Source organism: Camelus bactrianus, chromosome 27 (genome assembly GCF_048773025.1).
Source record: "Camelus bactrianus isolate YW-2024 breed Bactrian camel chromosome 27, ASM4877302v1, whole genome shotgun sequence".
NCBI lineage: Eukaryota > Metazoa > Chordata > Mammalia > Artiodactyla > Camelidae > Camelus > Camelus bactrianus.
Genome location: NC_133565.1, coordinates 20,258,506 through 20,283,621, shown reverse-complemented (window position 1 = coordinate 20,283,621; position 25,116 = coordinate 20,258,506). Strand labels below are relative to the sequence as shown.

The 25,116-nt window shown below is 40.2% G+C and overlaps 1 protein-coding gene across 4 annotated transcripts in view; it reads left to right on the top strand.

Annotated features, from left to right (window-relative positions):
* MCTP2 (multiple C2 and transmembrane domain containing 2) overlaps nucleotides 1-20,962 on the top strand; it is a 195,426-nt gene extending 174,464 nt beyond the window's left edge. For 3 of the 4 annotated variants that reach the window (XM_074354328.1, XM_074354329.1, XM_074354331.1), the window contains 3 exons: nucleotides 11,531-11,640; nucleotides 17,289-17,386; nucleotides 19,523-20,962. In XM_074354328.1, the coding sequence (XP_074210429.1) occupies nucleotides 11,531-11,640; nucleotides 17,289-17,386; nucleotides 19,523-19,591 (277 nt within the window). In that variant the 3' untranslated portion in view covers nucleotides 19,592-20,962. Of the gene's footprint in view, nucleotides 1-11,530; nucleotides 11,641-17,288 lie in introns of all 4 variants that reach the window. The other variant, XM_074354330.1, reaches the window with a different exon arrangement.
* Nucleotides 20,963-25,116: the final 4,154 nt, after the last annotated feature.

Here is a 25,116-nt window from a genome sequence, read left to right as displayed (position 1 = left end):
CCAGCATAAGTAGTATTAGTGCCTCTCTTCATTCTCAAGTGATAATGATAAAAGGTTTAAGTGATAAACTGTAGATTAAAAAAATAGATTATTCTAAACAGAAAAATGGAAGCAAATATGCTCTTAAGGAACCTTTTTCATCTGAACCACAGGATACAGTAAATGCCTTGAGCGAATTTTTTTCTCTATTTTCCAAAGAATGGTACATAACTCGTAGCATCGCAGAGGCAAAGACATGAAGTTAATTCATCACGTGCGTGGATACCTTGGGATAGGGGTCAACAGACTTTCCCCATAAAGGGCCCAAGAGTAAATGTTTTCAGCTTTGTGGACTATGTAGTTTCTGTCACAACTGCTCAGCTCTCTCGTTTAAGTGTAAATGCAGTCATAGTTGACCTGGAAATGAATGGATGTGGTATGTGTTCCAATAAAACTTTATTTACAGAAACAAGTGGCAGGCTAGATTTGACTCAGATCCATAGCTTACCATCCCCCAGCCTTAGGGCATAATAAAGTCTCAATTGAGAAGAATCTTTCTGTGATTCGTGTCTTTGTTGGTTTGTTGTGTCTTACACATTGTGAACTCTGCATTACTTGGTCTTTATTTGATACCAATGAACAGAACAGATTTTTTTTTTCCTTTTGAATTGTAAGCGTGTTGTGTTCCCCCTTTAAATCCAGAATTGTCAGCCATATTGTTCTTTCTGAAGATTAATTAATTTTTCTTATTTTATTAGCCATTTGAGTTTCTTTGAATAAAGAACATCTAGAACATTTAGAAATTACATAGATAAAGAAGAGGTTCAAATTAGTGCTAAAAGCCAAGTGAAATTTTGTCTATCAAGATGCAGTGATGATTAAGATAAATCAGTAAGTGATGATGAACATCAGGAAATATAAATAGTTAATATGGAACTTTCCGTGGTTACCAGTCTTCTTTATCAGTCCTTTTATTACGTGAAATTGTCCTTGAGTGTGTTTATTAATTGGCATAGCAAACAGTTATAAAACATCTTTTAACAAATTTGGTGAGTGAGTTTTTACTGAATTTATACATCCTTATTCCCACGAACAATGTCTTTTTTTTTTTAAATTGAAGTATAGTTAATTACAATGTGTCAATTTCTGGTGTACAGTGCAATGTCCCAGTCACGTATACACATACATACATTTGTTTTCGTATTATTCCCATGAACAGTGTATTAAGTAAAATTAAAGAGCAGTTGGATTTTTGATCCCATGTATCAACGTCTGTCTGCTTTATTTCTCTAGGTGTCATGTACACTGAAAACAGATTCCTGAGTGTACTCTCAAAATTGTTTAGCAAGAGCATAAGTGACAGTAGGAAACAGTGAAATGAATGATGAGGAGGACATTATAGTCATTCATTCGCTCATTCAGTTCTCAGGGTTGGAGTTTCAGACACTGACTTGGTTTGAGAACAAGAAATGCATCCCCAATAACAATGATAACAGAAACAGTGACTAACGTCTTGTACCAGCCAGACACCGTGCTAAGCCCTTTACACACAGCGACTTCTTTAAGGAGTTCCTTAAAGCAGTCGGACTAAATGACTCCAGCAGCCCTGCAGGGTAAGGATTGTTAGTGTCCTCGGTTTACGGAGGAGGAAACTGAAGCACAGAATGATTAAGTGTGATCCCACAGTGCGTTAAGCCGTGGAGCTCGGGTCTGAAACTGCCCTCCTCACTTTGCACTATAATGTCGTTACCCTCCAGGGGTCTGTTTTCTTTTTTGTTATTTTTTTAGCTTTATTTTTTTTTACTCTTTTTTTTTTATTGTAGTGTAGTTGATTTACAATAGTATATTAGTTTCAAGTGTACAGCATAGTGATTCAAAATTTTTATGGATTATACTCCATAAAAGTTATCAAATATTGCGTATATTTCCTGTGCTGTATGGTGCATCCTTGTGGCTTATTATATATAGTAGTTTGTACCTCTTAATTCCCTTGTTCCTCCCCCTTCCCTTTTTCTTGGGATCTGTTTTCCAATGAGGGAGAAGAGCACTTCAGAACAGTTAGAATAGCACTGATATTAGATAAAGGTTAGACAGGATGCCAGGGGAAGTCTTACATCCCGGGAAGGATGTAAGAGAGACAAAGGGAGGTTCTGAAGAAGCAACTTATCAGCATCTCTGAAAATGGGAAGAGCTAGCTAGGCACAGAATAAATGAATGGGGGCTGCGGTAGGTGGGAGCCTTTGTGCAAAGGCTCAAAGCTCAAGACAGGACTAGATACAGGGAGATGTAGGGGAGGTGGTATGTCTGTGCCATTGGGGACGGGAGTGGCAGTGCTTGGAGATGAAGCAGGTCATGTGGGGCCTTAAATGGATGGAAAAAGTCAATGGAAAAAAATTGAATGAGGGATGTACAGGCAGCCAAGAAGATAAGAGGATGTGGAGTGGGGGCCAGACTGAGGAAGGAAGGCCACATCCTTTGGTAACACTGTCTCCATGCTTGAACGTCTGTTGTAGACAAATGTGCCTGTTGTGCAGCTGATAATGGGAAAGCAAATGTGTCTGATGAGAAGAGGGCAGAGTGATTCAAATAAGCCCTCGACTCTGCAGTGCTTGTGAGGGACGGCTGTGCCCAGCCCAGCTGTGGTGGCCATGTCTGAGATGTATTTTCAATCATGAACAGGGCACTGTTCTGTCCAGCTGCAGCACAGGAAGACACGTGAGGCTCAACTCCCATTCATTCTCTGGCCATTCATTAGTACAGTGACCTTAAAGTTCCAGCTGGCCATTCAAGTAAGACAGCATGTGTAACTCTCTTGGAATTCCATTGTAGTTCAGTGCTTTGGGACCAGGAAAACTTCTACCCAACTTTTGGCAACTAGCAAATAAATAGGCTTACACAAATCTTCTCAGAGCAAGGCTGCCCTGTTACTGACGGGGAGGACCCTAGTGGTTTTGTATTGGAGTGAATGGTCTTTTCTCTTCTCTACATTGTCTAATTACCTTCTCTAATTGTAGACAAATTTCAGATACATGCATACATCAGGCTAGAACATTAACTTACCATGTGGCATTTATATTATCCCAGGCAGTGGGCAGGATGGGTCAGAAGAGTGATGCATTACATTTCCCGTCAGTGTGGAGTGATAGCTCCAATACATGTCCTTGAGTGGTTAGGGAAATCTCCACAGAGGAGAAAATCAGACTGAGGCAGATTTAGGACAGGGGACTCATCCCTGCAAATGTTCCAGAATAAGGCTTAGAAGGCACATTCCTGGGAAGAAGAACTTCTTTGACTATGAAGTCATGTTGAGAAATACTAAGCGGTGAAGATGGGAAGGCAGGTTAAGTGCAGTTTGAATGATGGTGAGGACACGAGGAATGAAAGATTGATGGATCGTATGTCTAATCTAAGCATGACATGTTGAAAGGGACAGAGAGTGAAGGCAGAACAAGCCAGGTGAGGATGGGAGGTCAGTTGTGAGGAGGGAGTTCACAGACTTAGGGTGAAAATCATGCCCCTGTGAAGGAAGGCATCATGGAGGGTACATCACAAAAGAGTCTACAGGATTTTATGAACCTTGTTTCTGTTTCCATGAGGAGAAAAGTCAGAGGACTTCATTTGTGGAAACCTAGGAAATGAGGAAGCTAACAATTCCATTGACCCAAAGATAACTAGTGGGGTGCCCAGTTGAGGGAGGAACTGGCAGATGGGGCTGTACCCACCTTCCTGGATGTGGTCACAGTCATTTCTGGTTTTGTTTTTTTGTTTTGAAATTCTGTAAAAGATATTCTTGGGATGTGTTGGTAAACCTGAATAGCTGAATGAAGGAAGGGGATACCTTGAAGTTTTTCATTAGTTGAAAGGTTTGAATCAAGGATTCCCTTCTTAGGATTTAGGGAGCTCCCAAATCAGAAAGCCTGGGAAAGTCTATGAAAATGTCTAACAAACTGTATGATTTTGAGATAGAAAGCTTTGATTTACCAGAGTTCTTCAACCTTGGGTGTTCTGTGGAAGACCAGCTCTACAAGATATTCCAGGGTAAATGGAGTGAAAGTCTACTGAGTTCTTGAGTGTTAGAGGTAATATGATAGAGTACCTTTGAATGAAGTCTTCAGTCTTCTAAGCAGGAATATTCAATGGATCAAATGTGTTAAATGTTCCTTCTTACATCTTCTGAAATGTCTACTGTGCAGGCAGTGAGTGGACTCTTGAGCCAACTCTGAACTCAATCCCAGTTCTGACTCTTCTACTAGGAGTAAGTGATTTGGTGGCTAATTATTTAACTTCTGTGACTCAAGAGTCCTCATCTGTATGGGCATAATAATTCCTACTTCATCACATTTCTGGAAGAATTAGATAAATTAGTGCATATAAAGAATTTAAACCAGTGGGTGGTGTGGAGTGATCACTTTAAAATACTAACCATTATGAGTATTATTTTTGGTACATTGCTTTGGCCTTCTTTATCTGTGTCTTAAATTATTTTTTTTTAATTGTGAAACATTTTAACATTTTACCACTAAAATTGTGTGTTACTCAGAGAAAAATATGTGAGTTAATCCACTTGACTGTTGGAAGGGCAGATCTGACAGGGTCTATGAGGGTGTCTGGTACCTATCTTCATTTTTAGCATCCAACACACAAATGCACATGTTACATCACACTTGGCACACAAGCAAACAATCATTGAGATCTTTATAAAGATTGCATTAATTGGGAAAAATTTGACACCTTGACAAAATTTTAAGTTTCCTAATTCCATCCTCTATTTAGATCATCTTTAATTTATCTTGGTACTACTTTAGAGTTTTATGTATAAAGATTTGACACCTTCTTGTGAGATAGATTCCTAAGTACTTGGTTTGTTTCATGCTATTTTAAATGATGTATTTTTCTCAGAGTTCATTTTTCTACTCATTTGTTACTGGGGTATTGAAGTGAAATTAATTTCCCTACGTTGATTTTGTTAACCTTGGTAAATTACCTTAATTTTTATATGAAGATTATTATTCTGAATTTTCTATTACATAAACCTATCATCTAGGAATAATCCTTTCTTCCTTGTTTCCAGCCCTTATACATTTTACTTAGTTTTTTTGCTTTATTGTGCTGGCTAGTAGCTCCAGTACAGGGTTGAACAGAATTGGTGGTGGTGGTGAACATTCTTTTCTCATCCACGACCTCAGGGAGAAAGCTTTTAGCATTTCACTCTGAAGAATGTTGTTTTCTATAGGTTTTTGCAAAGAGACTTTATCAGCTTCAGGAGTTTCCCTTTTATTCCTAGTTTGCGAAGAGTTTTTATGGTGAATGTGACTTGAGTTTTGTCAGACTTTTTTTCTGCGTTCATTGAAATGACTGTATCATTGTTTTTGTTTTCTCCTCTATTTTCGTTCATGTGATCTATTATTATGATTGCTTTTCAAATATTAAACCAATCTTTCATTTCTGGAGTAAATCCAGCTTCATCATGTTATACCATCCCTTTACATATGCCTGGAATTTATTTATAGTTTTTTTTTTTTTTTTTTTTTTTACTTAGGATTTTTGCAGCTATGATCACCATTGAGATTTGAGCTATAGTTTTCTGTTCTTGAAAATTTCTTATGGAGTGAAGGTTATTCTAGACTCATACAATAGGTGGGCAGTGCTCTGTCTTCATTATTATCTGGAACAGTTTGTATAAGCCTGGTGTCATTATTTCCTTAAAGATTTCATGGAATTTTCTGGTGAAGCATTTGGGCCTGGAGTTTACTTTTAGGGAAGGTTTTAATTAAATATTCAGTTTCTGTAATATGTATATAGGTGTATTCAGCCATTCTATTTCTTCTCACATCTGTTTCTGTAAGTGGTCATTTTCTAGGGGTTTGTCCATTTCATTTAAATTTTCTTCTTGGCATCACGTTGTTTCTAAAATCCTCATCCTGTCTTTGACGTTATTAGGACCTGTAGCATTGTCCACTTTTTTTGTGCTTTAAAATTAATTATGTTTTCCCTTCTTTCTTCTTGACGGGCATTTATCAATTATATTAGTCTTTGGAAAGAACCATCATTTGCCTTTATTAATCTTCACTGTTGCCTGTTTTCTTTCCCATTAATTACTGCTCTTATCTTTATTACTTTCTTCCCTCTACTTTCTTTGAGATTAATTTACCATTCCTTTTCTGACTCTGTAAGATGGATAACTACATCATTTATTTTTAACCTTTGTATTTTCCTAACATAAGCATGTAGACGCTACAACTTCCTAAATGCTCAGCTCTGTGCCAAATATTTTGGCCCTGATATTTTCATTGTCATTCACGTTGAGTAAAAACCCTTTTTCTAATTTCGATTTTGATTTCTTCCTTGCCAAGTAGTATATTGCTTAATTTCCAAGTGTATGAAGATTATCCAGTTATCTTTTTGTTCCTGGTTTCTAACGTAATTATTTTATGCTCCTAAAATATTGACCTCACAAATGGTCAACTTCTATAAATTTTTCATGGACGCTTGAAAAGAAAGTTATTGAGTGTATTATTTTATATATTTTCATTGATTGAATTTGTTGATTGTAGTCAAATCTTTTATATTCCTACTGATTTTTATTTTTGGTTGTCTTCTTGTATTAGTTACTTAAAGATGTGTGTTAAAATCTTCCCCTGTGGTTGTGGACTTGCTGCTTCTCCTTGGAGTTTCAACAGTTTTTGCTTTCTGTGTTCCAAAGTTAGGTCATGTTGGTATATATTACATTTGTTACATTTTCTTGGTGAATTGGATCCTTAATCAATAGGAAGAGACCTATTTATCTGTAAATAATTTTAAAAGTATCAGCCTTAATGTCTTGCTTAACTAATAATATGTCTATACCACATTCCTTTTGTTGGTTCCTTCACAGTACATCCTTTTCCATTGTTTTCTCTCAACCTATCTGTTTATGTTTTAGATATCTCTTTGGTTTCCAACAATCACTATCTTTTGTAGCATGTAGTCCATTCAAATTTAATATGGTTAGTAATATACTTAGATTTTTAATCGTCTTTTGCTCTGTTCTTTTTTTCCTTGTTTTATTCTATGCGCAAGCAGCTTTTGGCCGTTCCTTTTAGTTGTTATTCTAGAGTTTACAGCATCACTCCCCACAGTCTAATACCAGTTGTTACTTCTGTCGTCTTTCCAGTCAGTTCAAGAACCCTCTTCATCTATGCTCCATGTCTCTTCTCTTTGGTATCTTTCATCTTTTTACTCTTTGTGATGCCTCCTAAGTACTTTCTTTGGATACTCTTGCAACTTAATTCTTCTATTTAAAATCTTGTTTAATCCATGCATGGGGGTTTTAACTTTAATTCTAAATTTTTTTTTTACAGTTCTGCTTGCTTGGTTTTCAGATCTTCTTGGTTATTTTTCATCGTCTCTTCCTTGATCATACTTTTATGCCTCAACTGTATGCCTGTGAAATTATTAAACATTATTATTTAACATATTGTGTTTACTTTCGGTACTTGAAGTCTTTTGTTTTGGATTTTGTTGTTAATTCTGCTGGGCCTCACTCATGATGCTTCTGTGTGTCCTTTTGTACTTTGCAGTTTTGACTGTGAACTCATATGCTTTGGATTTTTGTTTTTTTTCTCTTTGTGGAGTATTCTCAGATGTCTGGATTGATAGTGCATTTCCTTGGAGAGGATTACTGCTCAAGTCACCTTGGGTGACTCAACCTGGGATCTCTTTTTTTTAATTAATTTCTTGTTGAGGCTTTTTAAACTATGCTGGTAGCATAAACTCAGATGATAGATCCCGCTACCTGGCACCAGCGTCATGACACACAGAGAGTTCTTCGCATCCACTCACATATGGTGGATTTGTCCTTCCCTCCCACCCTCCCTCCCTTCCTTCCTTCCTTTCTCAGTCTCTTTCTCCCTGTCTATTCTCTCTCTCTCTCTCTCAGTTCATCCTTACCTTGAATATGTAAGTTTTATGCAGTGTTGTCATATTTGAATCTTTCTTCGGGGAGGCTCTACCCTAGGCTTTGACTTCTGTCCCCCTCGCAGATAACAGAAATTCAAAATTTCAATGTAAGTAAGTTGTTGTTAGAGTGAAAATTGATGTTGGAGCCTAGTAACCTAGAGAGCCTTTGCAACACATTTTATTTTACACTCTGATGTTTTCTTATTTTTTTATGTCAGCCGAGTGGTGGCTTTCTCTCACTTTTTAAAAAAGCTTTTAAATATTGTTTATCCATTAGATAGCTTTTATTTTTACTTTTTAACCCTTTATTGTGGTATGGTTCCTGCACAGTAAACTACACATATTTCAGATGTACACTTTGATGAATTTTGGTAGGTGTATATACCCATGAAACCACCACCACAATCAAGACAGCTAACATTTCCATCACTATCCAAGAGGTGCAATTTTCAAATTCCCAATTTATCCCTTCCCACCCGCTATGTAACTTTTTTTTAAAGGCAGGTTTGCTGTTGTTTGGAAAGGAATCATAATGTATATTTCTTTGTAAAAAGTAATTCCATGCATTTTCCATAGCTTTTATTATCTTCAGAATGCTGTCTGATATAATTAGTTTTTTCTCCTGTTTATGTCACTTTTATGCAATAACCACAAAAAAATGAGTCTAGTTAACACTTGAATAATTACTATGTGCCAGTTATTGTTTTTAAAGGGTATATTTATTAACTCATTGAATCCCATCAGCATCTCTATAAAATAGATACAGTTCTTATTCTCTCTTTGCAGATGGGAAAGTTAAAGCACAGAGAAGTCGAGTATGTTGCTCAGGGTCACAGTGTGAATGAAAATTAGAACAGAATTATTATTAAATTGTAAGCTACTAGGTTAATAAATAATTATTATTGTGCCATAGTGGGGAAAGAAAAAAAAATAAAAAGATGGGTTTGTTGCTACCTAGCTGTGAATTTGTATCTAGGATCTGACACTCACTCTCTGCTTTAAAAAGCAACAACAATAAAAATAGGGCACAAAGCTTGGTATTTGTTCTTACTTGTTTATTTTAGTTTTAATTTTTTGATTTTATTTATTTTTATTATAATCCATTATAAAATAATCAAACAGAAAGCTCCCCATTATTCTCTATAGCACCCTCTTTCCTCTTTGTTTCCCTCTGCCCCCATCATATGAGCTGTCATTAACAGTTTGGAGTATATCCTGCAGAGGTTTTCTCAGTACATGTGTGTGTGAGTATATTTCTGTAACTCAGGTTTTCACAGGATCTAGCTTTGAGACTCTGGGCTGGGAGCAGAAGGATTTATGTGGCTGTTCTTTTTATATTCTCATTGTCTTTTTAAAGCTGTGTTATATTGCAGTGTGTGAATCTATTTAGATTTTCCCCTTCATTTTGATATTATTAGATATTCATTTTATTTAGCTATTGTCTTATTAACAATACTGAGGCTGTTTCCTTTTTTAACTACTACAAACCATACTGCATCATTCACGTACCATCCCTGTGTCCTTGTGTAAAGATACCTGCGACTTAAATTTATTGCTGTGGCACAGCTGGGGCAATTGTGGAGTCTGTCACATTTTCACAAATACTGTGAAGTTGCACACTAAAAAATTCTACTATATGCCCTACTGTGGAAGGGAGTAGTCATGAGTTGGACCTACGTATATGTAGGAATTTAGAATAACATAGAAAACAGGATGATAAAGGAGTGGAAAAAATACTGATTATTCAAGTTATTGAATAATTCAAGATTATTCAAGAAATACTGATTACTCACTGGACTTGGGGGGGGGTTCCTTTGACAAGCAATACCAAATCTAGAAATCAACAAAGAAACAATTGATACATTTGCTCATGTAAAGCATATAATTTTTATCTTTAAAATAATGTCAAGTAGATTTTTTTTTAAAAAAGACAAGAAAGCAACAAACTGGAAAAATGTTTGTAGCCAATATGACAACAGACTGATTACTTTAGCATCCAAAGAGATTTTATTTGAGGAAAAAGTCAAGCAACACAGCTCAAAGGAAAGTAGACAAATAGTAAATTCTTAACTTTTTTTTTGAGTTTTTACAGTGTGTTAGAAACAGCTATTTTAAATGCAAGTTCCTGTTTAATTCTAGCAAAGCTCTGTGCTACAGGTATTATTATTAACCCTGTTCTGTAGAGAAGAAATTATTGTTCAGATTGATTAAAACCTTTTCCTGTAGTCATTCAGCTTTTTTAGAGATAGGGCCTAAACTCACACACTTGTCAGTTTACCTATAAAACGGTTTTCTTAAGCACCTTCCTAAGTAGTGTCCCCTGGCAAGGAAATAAGCTAGATCTCACTGAGAAACACATTTAAATGACCAACAAGCATATTAAATTTGTTAAAAGCTGCTTCTTACTCCAAGAAGTGAGGAATTAAATACACACATACATATATAGTATTGTACCTCTGTGTAGACAAAGATTAACCATATTAATAACAATCTCTAATAGGAAGGCGAGGGTTCCTCATACTGTTGATGCAGTTATGATTATTTACACCAATGAGATGATCTCTCTCAGCCACGATTTGCTCATCTGTAAAAGGGGGCTAATTCTTACTTGCAAGAATAATTGTGAGCATTACAATCTAAATATATAAAACAAATGTTAGGGCCGCGGCTTATACAAGGTGCCTAGTGACTCTTGGAGGCTTTTCTCCCAGAATTCCCCAGCACCCTGTCCCCCGACCCCAGAAAAAGACAACGGGAGTAGATCTTTCACCTCTCTGTATTCCTAGCACAAGGCAAAGAAAGGGTCAGCAGACAATGGAAGTGCAGTGAAGGCCAGGAGGAAGCACTCCAGGCCCTGAGAGCTCTCATCGGGCCATCGTGGGTTTACAGCATCATTTTCTAGGGTTGTGCAAGGATGTCCACGGTACATTGAATTCCACACCCCACGTTCTAGATCGTCATTCCCACTTGGGTCCAAGCAGCCAATAGATAGAACCAAAGAAGCCACGGGTCCCGTGGAAATAATACTCAGCAGTAGTACGTTCATTGTCTGTGGGTTGGGGGTGTCATGGTTTGTAGTCAGATGCTCCCCCGTCCACTTCAAAGCATCATTAACCTTCTGGAATAAATGAGTCTGGAAATTCTAAATATAAGATACTAGAAAACCCCCAAAGCACCAAAGCACTGTAATAATATCCTCCCTTGTCTGAATATTTACTGGCAACCGTGTGTTAATTGAGAGGGAAGTACTGACTTTGAAATGACCTAACTAGCCTTTAGTTTTGAAGATCTGTGTGCACGGAGCCATCGTGACAACACTGCCCTTTTAAATCACTTCTGAGCGCCAGAGTCTCCTCCTCAGAACTGTCGGTTCCAGGAAAGCAGAGTCACCAAGATTCTGACGGGTTGGAATGGCAATTGGTCTTGTGATCTTCTCCCCAAGAAGGTTCTTCCAGGGCCCCATCCATTTGGCAGCCTTTTACCTCCAGGTTTTTAGAGAAACTTTTCCAGTAGCCCTTTCTCATTTGTCTAACTAAGAAATAAACATGACAAGATGAATATTCCGTGGTCCTGGAGCGTCAGAGAAAATGACATTTATGTGGTTTGTCCACAGCACATTTAACTGGACAGTCCCATTCCTCTCATTCCTGGCCTGTTTGATACTGGCAGTTGCCACCATCACTTTGTATTTCATTCCACTCCGGTACATCGTTTTAATCTGGGGTAAGTTTGGCACGGTCCTTTGGCTAGCAATCAATTCCAGGTAAGAACCAATTACTCATTTTTAAAGTGCGGCTATAAACTTTAAATGTGCTCTTGTTGGCAATTAAACATGAGATTAAGGAAAGCATTTGGGGAACAAAAACTTCCAGGACCTCCCTGCAAAGGCCAGTTGCATGAACGATCAGCCTAGATATTTATAGGCCTCTTACATAATTGCAATCAAATAAAAATCTGATTGTTCATGCTGTTCCCCTTTGGGCTTTCGGAGTCATAAATACTCTTGAATAATAAACTGCTGAGGCCTAGTAACTCTGAGGGAGCACTGTTACTCAGACAGTGAGCAAACACCTGCGTCTTGCCCTTTAAGTTATGTAAAAGTAGATCTAGCCACTGCTAGGCTGCCCCTGACACTTCACCTCCCCTGGAAGGAAAAAAACTAACCTCACTCAATACTGAAATCCAGAAGCCGTGAGGTGTAAGGGAGGGGCATTGCCTAACCAGCGCCTGGAAGGAAAGAAAGCTGTTATTTGCCAGGGGAAGTGGTATGCCCATCTCAAGTTCATTTCAGCTGCTTCAAAAAAGTAGAAACACAAATGGCAAACTGGAAATAAATTCCAGGACTTGATTTACTACTTGCACTAGCGATTGGAAAAATTACCAGCAGCTTTGTGAATATTTGTGTCTGCCGCTGGGTGGGCTCCGGGTTGATGTAAGGAGAGTGCGCTGCAGTAAATTAATTGGAGAAGCCGTCAGCCCTTCTCCGTAAGAATCTGTTAGCTCTGGTTTTCCGTTGCTTGGCTCCTGCCGCTGCTGCCGAGTTCTCAGCGACAGTCACTTCAAGGGATCTTCAGATATTAAGAGGTTCCGAGAGGCGCCAAATACATGCGACTGGGTTGGGATGTGCTCATCTTAAGCAAAAGCTGGGAGCCTGCAGATGTCCAGGGGAAAAAAAAAGGTGTAATATTCCTGAAACCGTTAAATGTAGACCTTTTTCAGAGAGAACCCACAAGGATAGAATCCTGCTGACAAAGGCCAAACCTAGACATGCAGAAATGGGAAAAGTCATGGGAAAAGTAGAGTAACTCATAACCTTTCAGAAGTAGAATGATTTTGAGAGAGCATAATCCATTCATCTTTGATTTTGTCTAGGGGGTGAAAATCCTGTTACATCAAGTCTGTCTCCTTGGTAGTGAGCCCAAGGAAAGGAAAGGAAAAGACATTCTAGCTCACTCTTCAGTGACACTTGATGACTCTCACTGTTGGGGAAAGCCCTCACCTATTGGTGCTTAGTTTTGCTTCTCTGTTGTGTTTTGCTGTTCAGCACATTGGTCCATTTTTGACCCTTAGGAACGAGAACTTGGAGCTTTTCCAGGGCCCACTGATTAAGAAGGAATGCAGATTTTGTAAAAGCCTTTCCCTGAATACGCATATACTGAATGTTATCTGTAGAGCCTGAATAATCTCATTCTTTCTCGTTTTTCATAAAGTTTTAGTTTCTCAGTCCATTTACTGATCACATTTAAAACACAGATCTTAAAACTCTTGTCTCACCCTAACAAGGACATGACTCAGAACTACAACCATTTAGCCAGTGTTTTGTTCCTTTTTAAGTTTGTGTGAACTGATGGCATGTTGCACCCAGTTGCCCATGATTTTGTCATCATTCCAGGACTTAACTTGACTTGCTTTTCTGCATTTTTGCCCTCCACAAAGAAGACTGTACTATGTTTCTTCCTTTGTCGATTTTGGGATTCCAATCCCTCTTTCAACTGAACCCAAGTCCCCTTGACTCCTCGTCTTGGCAGCTTTTCAACACCAACTTTTTGCATCTACCTAGTGAGACTATTGTTGATGAGCTTACAATAGATAATGTAGTCAAAAGCCTTGACCGTCACATGATCTATTGCCTCGTCTCATTGTGTAAAACCCGCCATACCATCGTGGCACGTACTCTGCGGTCCTATCAGGACTTACTCTTTTCCAAGACAAGTTAGTTATAAGCTAGCACAGATCCGGGACCTTCCTTTGCACATCTCTTACGTGATTATATTCTTGGCAGAGAATTTATCATTTAGAAGAAGGTAACTTTATACATCTTAAATGTCTAGTGTTCCTTTTAATCTTACTGAGGATCAGAAGACTGTTTCTTATTCTAAGTTACTTAACTCATTTTCACTGCATCCTAAAAGTGATGGGTAAGATCCTTAAATATTTTGTTCAATGTTTTTAACCCTTTGGAAAAAATTACTTAACTCGATGTTGTGTATTTCCCTATTCCTGATACCCAAATAGCACTTTTATACGTGTTGTTTAATATCACAATTATTTAACATAAACCTGTAAAAACCTAATTTCATCATGGCCGTGGGGAATATTCCTTGTCTCACCAGCTTCACTGTAAGATTTTTAGGGTGAGACATTTTCTTTCCTCTTTAACTATGTAATTCCTATTACAACTACATATAGGTAATAGATCTTTGATAGATCGTGGAAATATTTTATACCTGTGTTCTACATAGATGGCATTTTTTGAGCCCACCACTGCTCTTATTTGGGAGCATAATATTTGATAATTAACTTAGAGGTAATCTAAGAGGGCTATCTGGAATTTTCTTTAGGAATCTGTATCTACTGAATTTTGGTCATTTATTTGCTGTGTGTATTTCTAGAAGGCAAGGCACGTTTTAGGATTAGATCCCACGTGAGTTTTCTGTCCCTTTTGTGAGGTTTCCCACCCTCCCTCCATTCTGTTCATTGTGGCTGCTCTAATTACGGTTTTTCAGTTGCGATCTGAGCCTCTTTTGTTTTTCCCGGGTACCTATGAACTCCCCAAACCAGATTTTGAGCCTCTTGAAAAGGAACTGTGACTTACTTAATTTTATGTCTTCATTTGATGGCACAATATATCTTACATGGAAGACACTCAGTGTTTGAGTGTCTCACCCACCCCACCAATGTATTGCAGTCAGGGCTACATGCCAGTCCCTCACAGAAGCATCTGAAAAATAATGTTGTAATTCAGTTTCAACTGGTTGTTCCCTAGTGACCATACGTGCAAAGCAGCCATGTGACCTTTCCTCTCTCTTTATCCAAGTGATTTTGTGTTAAACTGGAGGGCTCTTTCCAAGCCACTGATCTATTTGATCTGTGATCATGAAATGATAGTGTCTTTCCCAAATGTTAATCCCATGGTATTTAAATCCCACTTACTTTTTTCTCCTTTTTTTTTTCCACTAAAAAAAATTAAATTCGCAGCAGATATGCTTTCTGTCTATCTGTATGATTGAGGTTAAAAAAATCTAAAGGTTTGTCTAGCACGCTACTGGAGAAAGCCATAACTTCCAGATGTGTGATCACATCCCTGATAGTAGAAAGACTTCTCCATCATCGCCTCCGTTGTTCCCTGGCTGATCGACATCTGCGGTAATGGTGGTAGCCCCCTTCCCCGTTGGGGAATTTCAGATAATAGAATCCTCTTGCCTGCCTTGTCCAATGGGATTCTCCCATCAACCCAAGGAACCAAATAGGGCATGTTTCATTATTCATATAGGAATATAAGAAATCTGAGGCACAGGAAGGTTAAGTGATTTGTCTGAAACTGCACAGCTCATAATACATGGTGAAGCCAAAACTGGGACCCAACTACTCTTGTTTCCAAAACTTTGTTCCTTGCCCCATTGCCCTTAAAGACAGCCAAGGAATCTCTGATTCTCCTGTTGGCACTCGGACTACACCTTAGATAATTTGATGGAGGTACCAACATTTGAGCCTGTGACACCTTTAAAAAAAGTAAAATAAAATGTGCTTTTAAAGCACGCAACCTGAGTTCCTTATTTTTATTCTAACAAAGATTTTCAAGCACAGAGTGTCGGGGCGCGTACTTCTGCCCTTAGTGGTGCATTTGAGCTACGTGCAGGTTTCTAGTCTTCTCAGTGACTAAGAATGCAGTGTTTTGATCAGCTGTGATATTATCCCTGCCTTGCTGTTCATTGTAAAGGCTCCAGATGCACACACTGTATAATTAACAATAGAAGATATATCTTTTCTCAGTGCGGCTTTGTCTCCCACCATCATTTTGCCTTGTCTGTTTCCTTTCTCCAAAAAGCCCATGCTACAATTAAATGTCTTCAGAATAACACAGCGAGAGTATTTGAGTTTAAAGGAACCCTGGGGGAAATTGTAGCTAGAAACACGAAGCAGCTGGTGGAGGGTAAAGGGACGAGGGGTGCAGAGTGGCTTGGACTTGGGAGCAAGGAGATCATGTGCAGGAAGTCTTCCCCAGGCCAGTCGGCCAGCCACCCCTGCCTTGTGAGCATGGCCAGCTCCCATGTGCAGAGCAGATGTAAATCTGACCCTCCCTAAAGAGATGACTGGGGGGTTGGCATCGTGTCAGGTGTAACGGCACGCAGGAAGTCCAGCTCTTAGATTAAAGCAAAATGACATTTAATGAGAGAACAAAAACATCCAGCCTTGTGTTTGTCTCGTGGACTGTTGAACAGTTAAATGTTACCCTGACTTCAGAGTAAGAGCCAGTCAAGGTTACAACCAAGGTGGGCATCCATTTAGCATCATGGGGGTTGACAGGGGCTTCAGATACTGCCCTTGTTATACAAGCACCCTGTGGCAAGACTTCAGATGGCCACCTGGACTTTCTGCTTCTAAAACTCGACCCAAGAAAGGGTTGACATTTGGTTGAAAGACCACAGTTTATGAGCTCTGGATACAGGCACATGCCTCCAAGGAGCTCTGAGGAGCAGAATTGGAGACACAAGCTGGTGCAGAAGCACCTCCTCTGAGCAGGAAACCATGGGCAGAGCTCATCTGGACGTGCCCACCCACCCAAGGTGCAGCCACCAAGGACAACTTGAACATCACAGCCATTGTGATGGCCATTGTCTAATGACCATTGTCCTAAATCAGCACAGATGGACTCCGGTTCCCAGCCACACCCACACCCCAGTGCCGCGGTCCATAAATTAAGTTAGCAACCATAGTCAGATAATTTTCCAGTAATAACTTTTCACAGTTTTCCTGCAGCATCGAAGTACAATCAACATGTCAAGTTCTGTTCTGCAGCAAGAGAAGAGAAACCTGTGAAAATGACTTTGAAGGGGGGAGACAGATTTCTACAGGTTCTTTTTAACAACAAAAAAACACGGCTCCCGCCCCCCCCCCCACCCCCGCCTCCCACTGCTCCATTTGGTCCTGCGCTCCCAAGCAGAGACTTGTTTGGGCTAATGAAGGCCTTTTCCCATCTGGGACACTCGTTCTCCTAGCAGAGGAGGCTGTTAATCAGCATGGTCCAAAAAACCAATGAGCGCCACGGTTTTCGTGTGGGTTTCTGCCGCCCTGCTGCTGGGACTGTAATGGGATTTTCACAGCTGAAGAAGGCAGAGCCCCTCTCCATCAGTCCCCCCTCTTCCTTCCTCCAAGAAAAAGGCATTTGTGAATGATTCCACATGACAGCGTCATGTGTATGACTTGAGGTCCAGTAATTGTTTTCACACTAATTTGTACTTGCGAAGACTCCCCCCCCCCCGCCCGTCAGGTGAGTTTTTAAAGCTAGATAAGATGGATAGAGCAACAGACCAACCGACAGACAGACAGACAGACAGACAAAGAGATCACGCGGTGTTTCTATTTTTCAGGCATAAGTAAGTTCACGAAGAAGCTTCGAAATCCCTATGCCATTGACAATAACGAGCTACTAGACTTTCTCTCCCGGGTACCGTCTGATGTTCAAAAGGTATGTAATGAGTAATGAACGGTCGCCACCAGGAGGGGCCCCATCACGGAAGCCTGGCCAGCCCCGGCGCTAGGGCGGTGCTTCTGTGAGTGACTGAGATAACGAATCAGAAAATCCTTACAGAGGCCTGGCTTACAGAGAGGTGGTGTGAAAATAAAACCTTTGTCCGACGCATGAGATGATGGGGGAAAATTATCCTGAGAAAGAGCTACTTAAGAATGATCTGGAAGTTACACTGCAAGGCTCCGGTGCAGGGATGTTTGTCCCTTTTCGGATTGCTGGCTTCCCGGAAGAGGATAAGATGGGCTCACGGAGTGGGAGAGTGGAGGCGCGCTGACCTCCTCCTCTTCCGGATGGCGGGCGTTTTGCGGGAAGCTAGGGGGCAAGAGGATTATTCTTTTTATCCTCCTTGGCCCCGATGATCTCCTGAGCCTCCCTCGTATCCTTCCCCTCTGAAGACTTAGAGCTGCTGAGGACACAGCCTCTGCTGACTCACACACATAGAGGCAGAGACGGCATGAAATAATTTGAGATCAATCAGAAGCGTTATTCCCAGGTAATGGTCACTTAGTCCGGCGGGGTCCCATTTCTGTGGATACAGAGAGATTAACCAAGACAACAATATCAGAAAGTCCTTCGAGCAGCCGAGCTCAGGCCCTTGCAGATCCAGAGGAGGGAGGGCGGGCACTGATTTCTCTAATGGAGGGGAGAGATCATAGAATAGGTAGGTGGGGAGACCGTGGCATGAAGTAACATCATGATGATCAAAGACACAATCTTTTATTGTCTGAGAGAATCTCAAATCAAATACCCATTTCACCTTTAGGCCCCTGGACCATAATTCATTCCCCGGCCACTCCAGGTGGATTTCAGAGATGTAGGGCTGAAAGGCTCCAGAGTTTCTTTCCCTGTCATTCCAAGTTTAAAACTGACACTGATGCTTTTTTCCTCTCACCCTCATTTTATGATATCATTATCTATTAAAATGCATTCTGTGGATAGGAATTTACCGGTGAACACTGCATCGCGCAATTATAAAATAGTAACTTGGCCCCTGTTTGTTTTGCATTGAAGATTGACAGGTATGTCATCCCGGCTCCCCCAGGGGACCTTCACAAAACACACTAAGGAAAGCATGCCTTTTTTTTCATGGATCTGCTTTTGACCAAATGTAGCTCAGTTTACACGATGGGGTAGGATGTCCTCGGGGAGTTTGGCACAAACCCTCAAAATAGTGAGCACATGTGGTCTGTAACCCAATACTTGAAATAAAGCCATTCCACCATCAGCCTATCAAAGCCCACAGGCCAAAGCAATATGATTGCAGCGTACCATCACTTGAGTCCAAGTGTGAGTTTGTCCCCGCATCCCTGAAGAACGGAAATTACCATCAAGCCCCGCCTCCCACCCCCCAAGGATTGTCGGTGCACAGTTCGGGTACCAGCCCTCAGCGAGGTCATCCAGTTGGAGTTGGCATGAATACAGAGCACTACAGCAAAAGAGCGTTCAAGGAAGATACCCAGTAAGCTAGTGAGGTCTTCTGCGTATCTCCAAGAGCACTTTCTGTTGACACAGTAGACTCCCCATGTGCTCATATTTGTCACAGATGTTTTAGCCATTACATTGTAAATGAAATTCGTTTTTAAAAGAAATCTAAATTCATCTGGGGCCAGTATCAATTTCAACATGTTTTCCCCCTCTCTGGCAAAATAAATGTATATAATTTGCAGAGATTTTTTTTTCCCCGAGATTTCAGATATTTTTAAATGAGTAATTCTTAGTCAGTTGCTGTATCATATACTAAGATAAACATTCCCACGAGGCCGTTCTTAGGCTGATTTCTGGTCGAACACAGGCACACACGAAACTGAAATCATGTAGCAGTGCCCGAGAGGAGGTAGAAACCTATGCATCTCATTAGAAAAATCTGCTTTTAATATTTTGGTTTCAAGAAATGATGCATGACTTCTCAAATCCTTCCTGCAATTAATCCCTCCCTGGTCCTGTGTTTGGAAAATGATTCATTACCTTTGAACCTTCCTTCCTTTGCCTTGGTGTATCCTCGGGGAGCCATTAACGCACTGCGGCGAGCTCGGGTTACCGAAGCGCCCGCGCCCCGTCTGTTTGTTTTCACAGGTGCAGTACGCAGAGCTGAAGCAGGGCAGCAGCCAGAGCCCTCTTCGGAAGAAGCGCAGCGCTCTCTAGGACACACGGCGCCTTGGGACCGGCGCCTGGTTCCACGTTTGGTTGATCAGACCAGTGGCCTCTCGCATCCAGTGGTGTCCGTGGTGTCATTCTGAAATGCCTGCTGTGGGGAACCCTCTCTGTGTCCTCCCCCTGCTTCATGTGCCCAGATACACTCCCATCTGTGCCCATCTGTACGCAGGGATGTCCTGGTTACGTCTTGAGTAGGCCCAGCAGAGGGGAACAATCCAGAGACTGTGAAAGACTCACATCCCTTCTCAAATAGGAGATAAAGCAAGGCTTCCATGGGTCTGAACACCCTCCTTGGGAACAGCCACGAGGCCACTCGGATTTGAGCGTGACTTTGAACTTGTTTTCACACCTCCTACAGATTCTCATTAAGATTCAGTTCTCTCCACTCCCTACCCCCACACTCCTTTCAGATGACTGTTCATGAGTCAATTTTTTTTCTCTGAGTTAAAAAGTCTTTGATAGCCATGGCATCTACCCAAATAATGTATATTGTGAATTGATTTTTTTTTTTAATCGTGTGCCAGGATTAGCCCCCATCTTTGGGGATCTTTCAGCTGTGATGACTAAAGTCCTGGGTATAAACCTTCAGTGAGCTGCTTGGTGCTGGATGCCAGCCCCAGGAAGGTCCCAAGGGATCATTCATCCAGAACGTGAAGGTTTCATGACACGTTTGGTTGCCTCAAATCGCCATTTCTTCTGACTACCTTTTGCTTGTTCCCAAATAAAATCTCAATATCATAGCTTGAGAGAGAGAGGGAGGGAGACAGATGAATGAATTCTTCAAGTGTTTAGAAATAAAGGCTGAGGGGCAAGGGACCCTTGTATGTAGCTGCTTCTATGATTGTCATAATCCCTTCATTTGCCTGCATTTTTAAGAAAGGAAAAACACTGTAGCAGTCCAAAATGATCTTTTATTCCTGAGCAAAATAAGCTATGCATAATACAAATATATCTCAGAACCCCATTCCTGAAAAGTACCACCCCGTACATCCCAAAGTCCCCCTTTGCATGTATCTGATTCCTGCGGACTCTGCCATTTCAGTGACCAACACTCCCCGCCCCAAGTAAAAATCCCAGTTTGGGGCATATATAAACTGTATGCAGATATCTTTCTGTTCTAATAATATTTAAGTTGTAAAGACTGTATTTTGTTGACACATACTTTGTATGTGCAGTTTTATATATATATATATATATAAAATATATATGTATTGTAAAGAAAAGTTGAGGTAAAAAAATCTGATTTAATAGTGAGTTGCACTATGTTTTTTCTTTTTTTTTTCCCCCCTCTCTCTGGGTTGTAATTTAATAATCTTCCAACAAAATGTTTATGAAAAATGCCAAAGATTCTAAACCTTATCATCCTGTGTCTGTTTTTCTTCATTTTCTCTCTTCCTGGGTTGCTTTCTGGCTGAAGCAGATTTCTGCATGATTTGATTTACTTCAAGTTAATGAAGCTGGCTGGAAAAGAACCTTGCAGAAATTATAAAAGCTCCAGTAAATCTCTTAGTTGTCCATACAATAGATACCCAAGAACCTCTTTTGTTAAACCAGTTACTCAATCTTCTGTGTAAACAATGCCTCATTGTCTCACTCCCAACCACCATCTAGTTTATCATAGTCTGTCATTTTGTAACGACCTAAGTCAGACATTTTTAAACAGACACGTGAGATCTGATCAGTCATTTGAATGAAAACCTTCAGCAGCAGAATAACCCCTTATTTATAAAAAAGTGGAACCAATACTTTATTGTTGTTCTTTTGCTATAGAATTTCAAAATGAAATAATGTGCCCGGCAAGAAGACATCATTAGGCTTGTTTCCTCTGTAGCCCGACTGGGGTTTTCAGCATTAAGTTGAGGACACAGACAGCAGCTGGGATGCAAGCGCAGGACACAATCAACCTTTAATAAACAGTACGTGGAAAACAATTGTTAATTGATTAAGGCATCGGGATGTTCAAAATGAGTGTTATCTACAAGTGAAATGTTAAGATTCATACAAGTAATCAGAAACTTGTATGGAAGAGTTAGGGATGCTTTAGACAGAATTTATGGATTATGGTTTCACGTTGTGATAGTTAAAGACAACTTAGTAGGGATGTTGAAGTCTGGCCAAGCTCTCCCAGTTCTCTTCTCGAACCTCACACGCCACTCAGCAGGTCAGAAATTCAGTGTTCTCTCTCCCTGTGTGTTCAGGACCCCTAACTCCATGGTCTCCTTCTAGTTTCATTATTTCCCCTTATTGGCACAGACATCTTACAGGCTGGGAGGCCCCTGGCATCCCTTTGTTCCTCATAGTTTTTGCCCCATCTCCCAACCCGTAAAATCTGGTGGATCCAGTGTTGACACACTACCTTGCTTGTTTATCTTGTCCATTTCTGATCACAGTCAATCAAGCTACCGCCCAAGTTGAGGCCTCTGTAACCTTTCACCAGTCAAGCGGATGGTGCCAACTACGTTTTACCACGTCAATCTGATACAGAAAAATGGGGAGTGAGAGGATAGCTGTGTCCCAGGTCTCTGTTGAGGTCCCTGGGACGCACCCCGCCAGGTGCGGGTCCTTAGCTTCATGCAGGAAAGAATTCAAGAGAGACCCATAGTTGAGTAAAAGTAGGTACATTTAAAGAGATGTACACCATAGACAGAGCGCAGACCATCTCAGAAGGCTAGAGAGAGGCCATGAGGTACAGGGTTGAGTGCTTAGTGTAAAGTAAAAGTAGACACATAAACGGAGCGTGGGCCATCTCTGAAGGCAGAGGAGCAAGAGGCCAGGAGGTGCAGTGTTGCTAGTTTTTATGAACTAGTTTCATATGCTAACAAGTGGGGGGATTATTCCAACTACTTTGGGGAAGGGGTTGGGATTCCCAGGAATTGGGCTACTGCCCACTTTTTGACCTTTTATGGTCGGCCTGGGAACTGTCATGGCACCTGTGGGAGTGCCACTTACCATGCTAATATATTACAATGAGTGTATAATGAAGCTAAAGTTCCACTGGGAGTCCAATCTCCGGCCATCCTGGGCCACAAGGTTTATTGGAGTTGAAGTTTCTGCCATCTTGGTGCTAATTGCTGTGTCATTCCTTTAATGGCTGTGCCCTGCCCCTCCCCTCCTGTCTCAAATCTTCATCCAGACCACTCTTTTCACTTGAAATACTTTCTTCCCAGTTTCTAACCAAATGAATTCTACCCTCCTTCAAAACTTTCCAAAGTCTCCTGCCCACATAGGCTTTCTTAGCTCCTTGGCTGGATTGGATCCCACCCTTCTCCTTACCCCCCCACACCTGATACATCTTCTGGCGTCTGCCGTATTCTGCCATAGCTCATAGCTACCAGAGGCCTTGACTCCCTCCTTTTTCCAGTGGATATAGCCCATCCTATCTGGCACCTAATAGACACTCTGGAAATACATGATTAACTGACCTGTTCATAGAGAACGTCTTTCCTGCCCTTTCATGTGTGATTCTCAGAACAGAGGGCTGAACGTGTCAATCCTAGGAAATAATTTCTGGCATTAAGTGCATAGCTTATATTGTGTGACATTATTTATAAGCTCTGGCCATGTTAATTAGAGACTTTTTAAAATTAAACAATGTTTTATATTTGGAGAAATCCTTACCTACATGTCAAAGGAAAAGATCATATTTATCAGTAGGTGGTAAAAAATAATTTTTGATTCTTATTCTATCATTTAACCAACATATTGAATGCTGATAATATACCTGAACAAAACATTTCCTTGGTAGAGCCAGACATTAAACATATTTTCTAGCAGTGGCATGACATTCTCAGTTTTAGCTTTTAAAAAGACCATTCTGGCTGCAGAGGGTAGACCAGCCATTATGAATGTCCAGAGAAGAGCCAATTGTAGGGTCCTGGTAAATGGATGGCAGACTGGACCTTGAAATTATGGCAGTGGAAAAAGGAAATATATAAGTGAAATTGGGAGGTGGCTGAGAGAGAAAGTGAGCAGGACTTAACAGTTTGCTTGACTGTGGGGTGAGGGAGAGATAAGAGTCAAGGGGGGCTCTCAGTCTTACTGTCTCTGGGTCTAGGACAATGCTAGTTGCCTTTTACAGAGAAAAGGAATCAGAAGAACAGCCATGGGAGGCACTGCATGAACCCAGTTGTCAATGGCGTTGCATTTGAGATGCTTTAGAGAAGCCTTCAAATGGGGACGTGTAAGAGGTGACTGAATGTATGGAGCTAAAAGAAGAAGATGCAGTAAGGTTGAGGGAGAGATGTTTAAGGGCGTGGAAGAGGCATGACGCTACACACTTCAAGAGATTGAACTCAACACTCATGTAAAGATCAGTCAGCTCAGACTGTAAGTAGAAATAGAATTAAATAGAAAAGCAGTAAGCATGTGCTGTTGTGGATTTCAATGACAGAACACGTTTCCAGAAAGCAGGTTGGTGACAGGGCTAAATGCTGCTGTGATCACATGGGTTGAGAACAGAATAATGACCTTCATGAAATGGCACTTTGGGGGGACCCTGGCAACAAGTCATTTCAATAGAGTGGCAGGAATAGAAACCAGATTTAGGTTGAGACATGAGCAGATGTATGAACATGGAGGCTGAATGGAGGTAAACTTTGAAAAGTTCCACTCAAGGAGAAGGGAGAGAGAGGGTAGAGACTGGGAATGAAGAAGGTCTAAAGGATGATTTGAGTAAGAAAAAAAAATTAGATGTCTCATGAACTCAGTGTATACTCATCAGCTACAAAAAATTCTTCATGAGTATGAGATGGTGTTAACAATATCGTTACTTAAAACCATGTTCTGTCAAAGCCCATCTCTCCTTTTTGTAGTATTAATCTAACTTTTATGGTAATGGAATGGTTGAAAGATTGAAATAGAATAGTCTCTGCAAATACTGAGTAGTCAATTGATAATTAAATGAAAGTTGAAGGGTGACTTCTAGAGAATGGCTTAAAGCTCGCTACCTCTTTATATAGGTCTCCTTATATAAAGCCTGCTGTTCTGTTCTGGCATTTTAATGTAATGGTTTACATGGGAAAATGGATAGTCAAGCACATTAAGAATAGTTAACATTTTATAGCACTTATCAAATGCCAGGTACTTCCTAAGTGCTTTAGATGTAATAGCCCATTTAATATATTTTTTTAAAAAGCTGCTATGATATTCCTCTAAATACTTATTTAAAAAAACACCAACCAATCTTATACAAACTCTCCCAGAAAATAACAAAAAAGATTACACTTTTCTATACATTTTATGAGGCCAATCTAATCTTCATCCCAAAACCCAACAAGATGACACAAGAATGGAAAATTACTTGCTAAAATCCCTTATGAATATAGATGTAAAATTATGAAAGATATATAAGCCTCTGCACTGAAAAAATTACTGAGAGGAAGAAGGTAAACAACTGAAGGGATTCGTGTATTAGAAGTTCAATATACTAAGATGTCAATAGATTGAATGTAAGCCTAATAAAAATTACGAGTTTTTTTTTTTTTTTGCAGAAATGAATCAGTTGACTCTAAAAT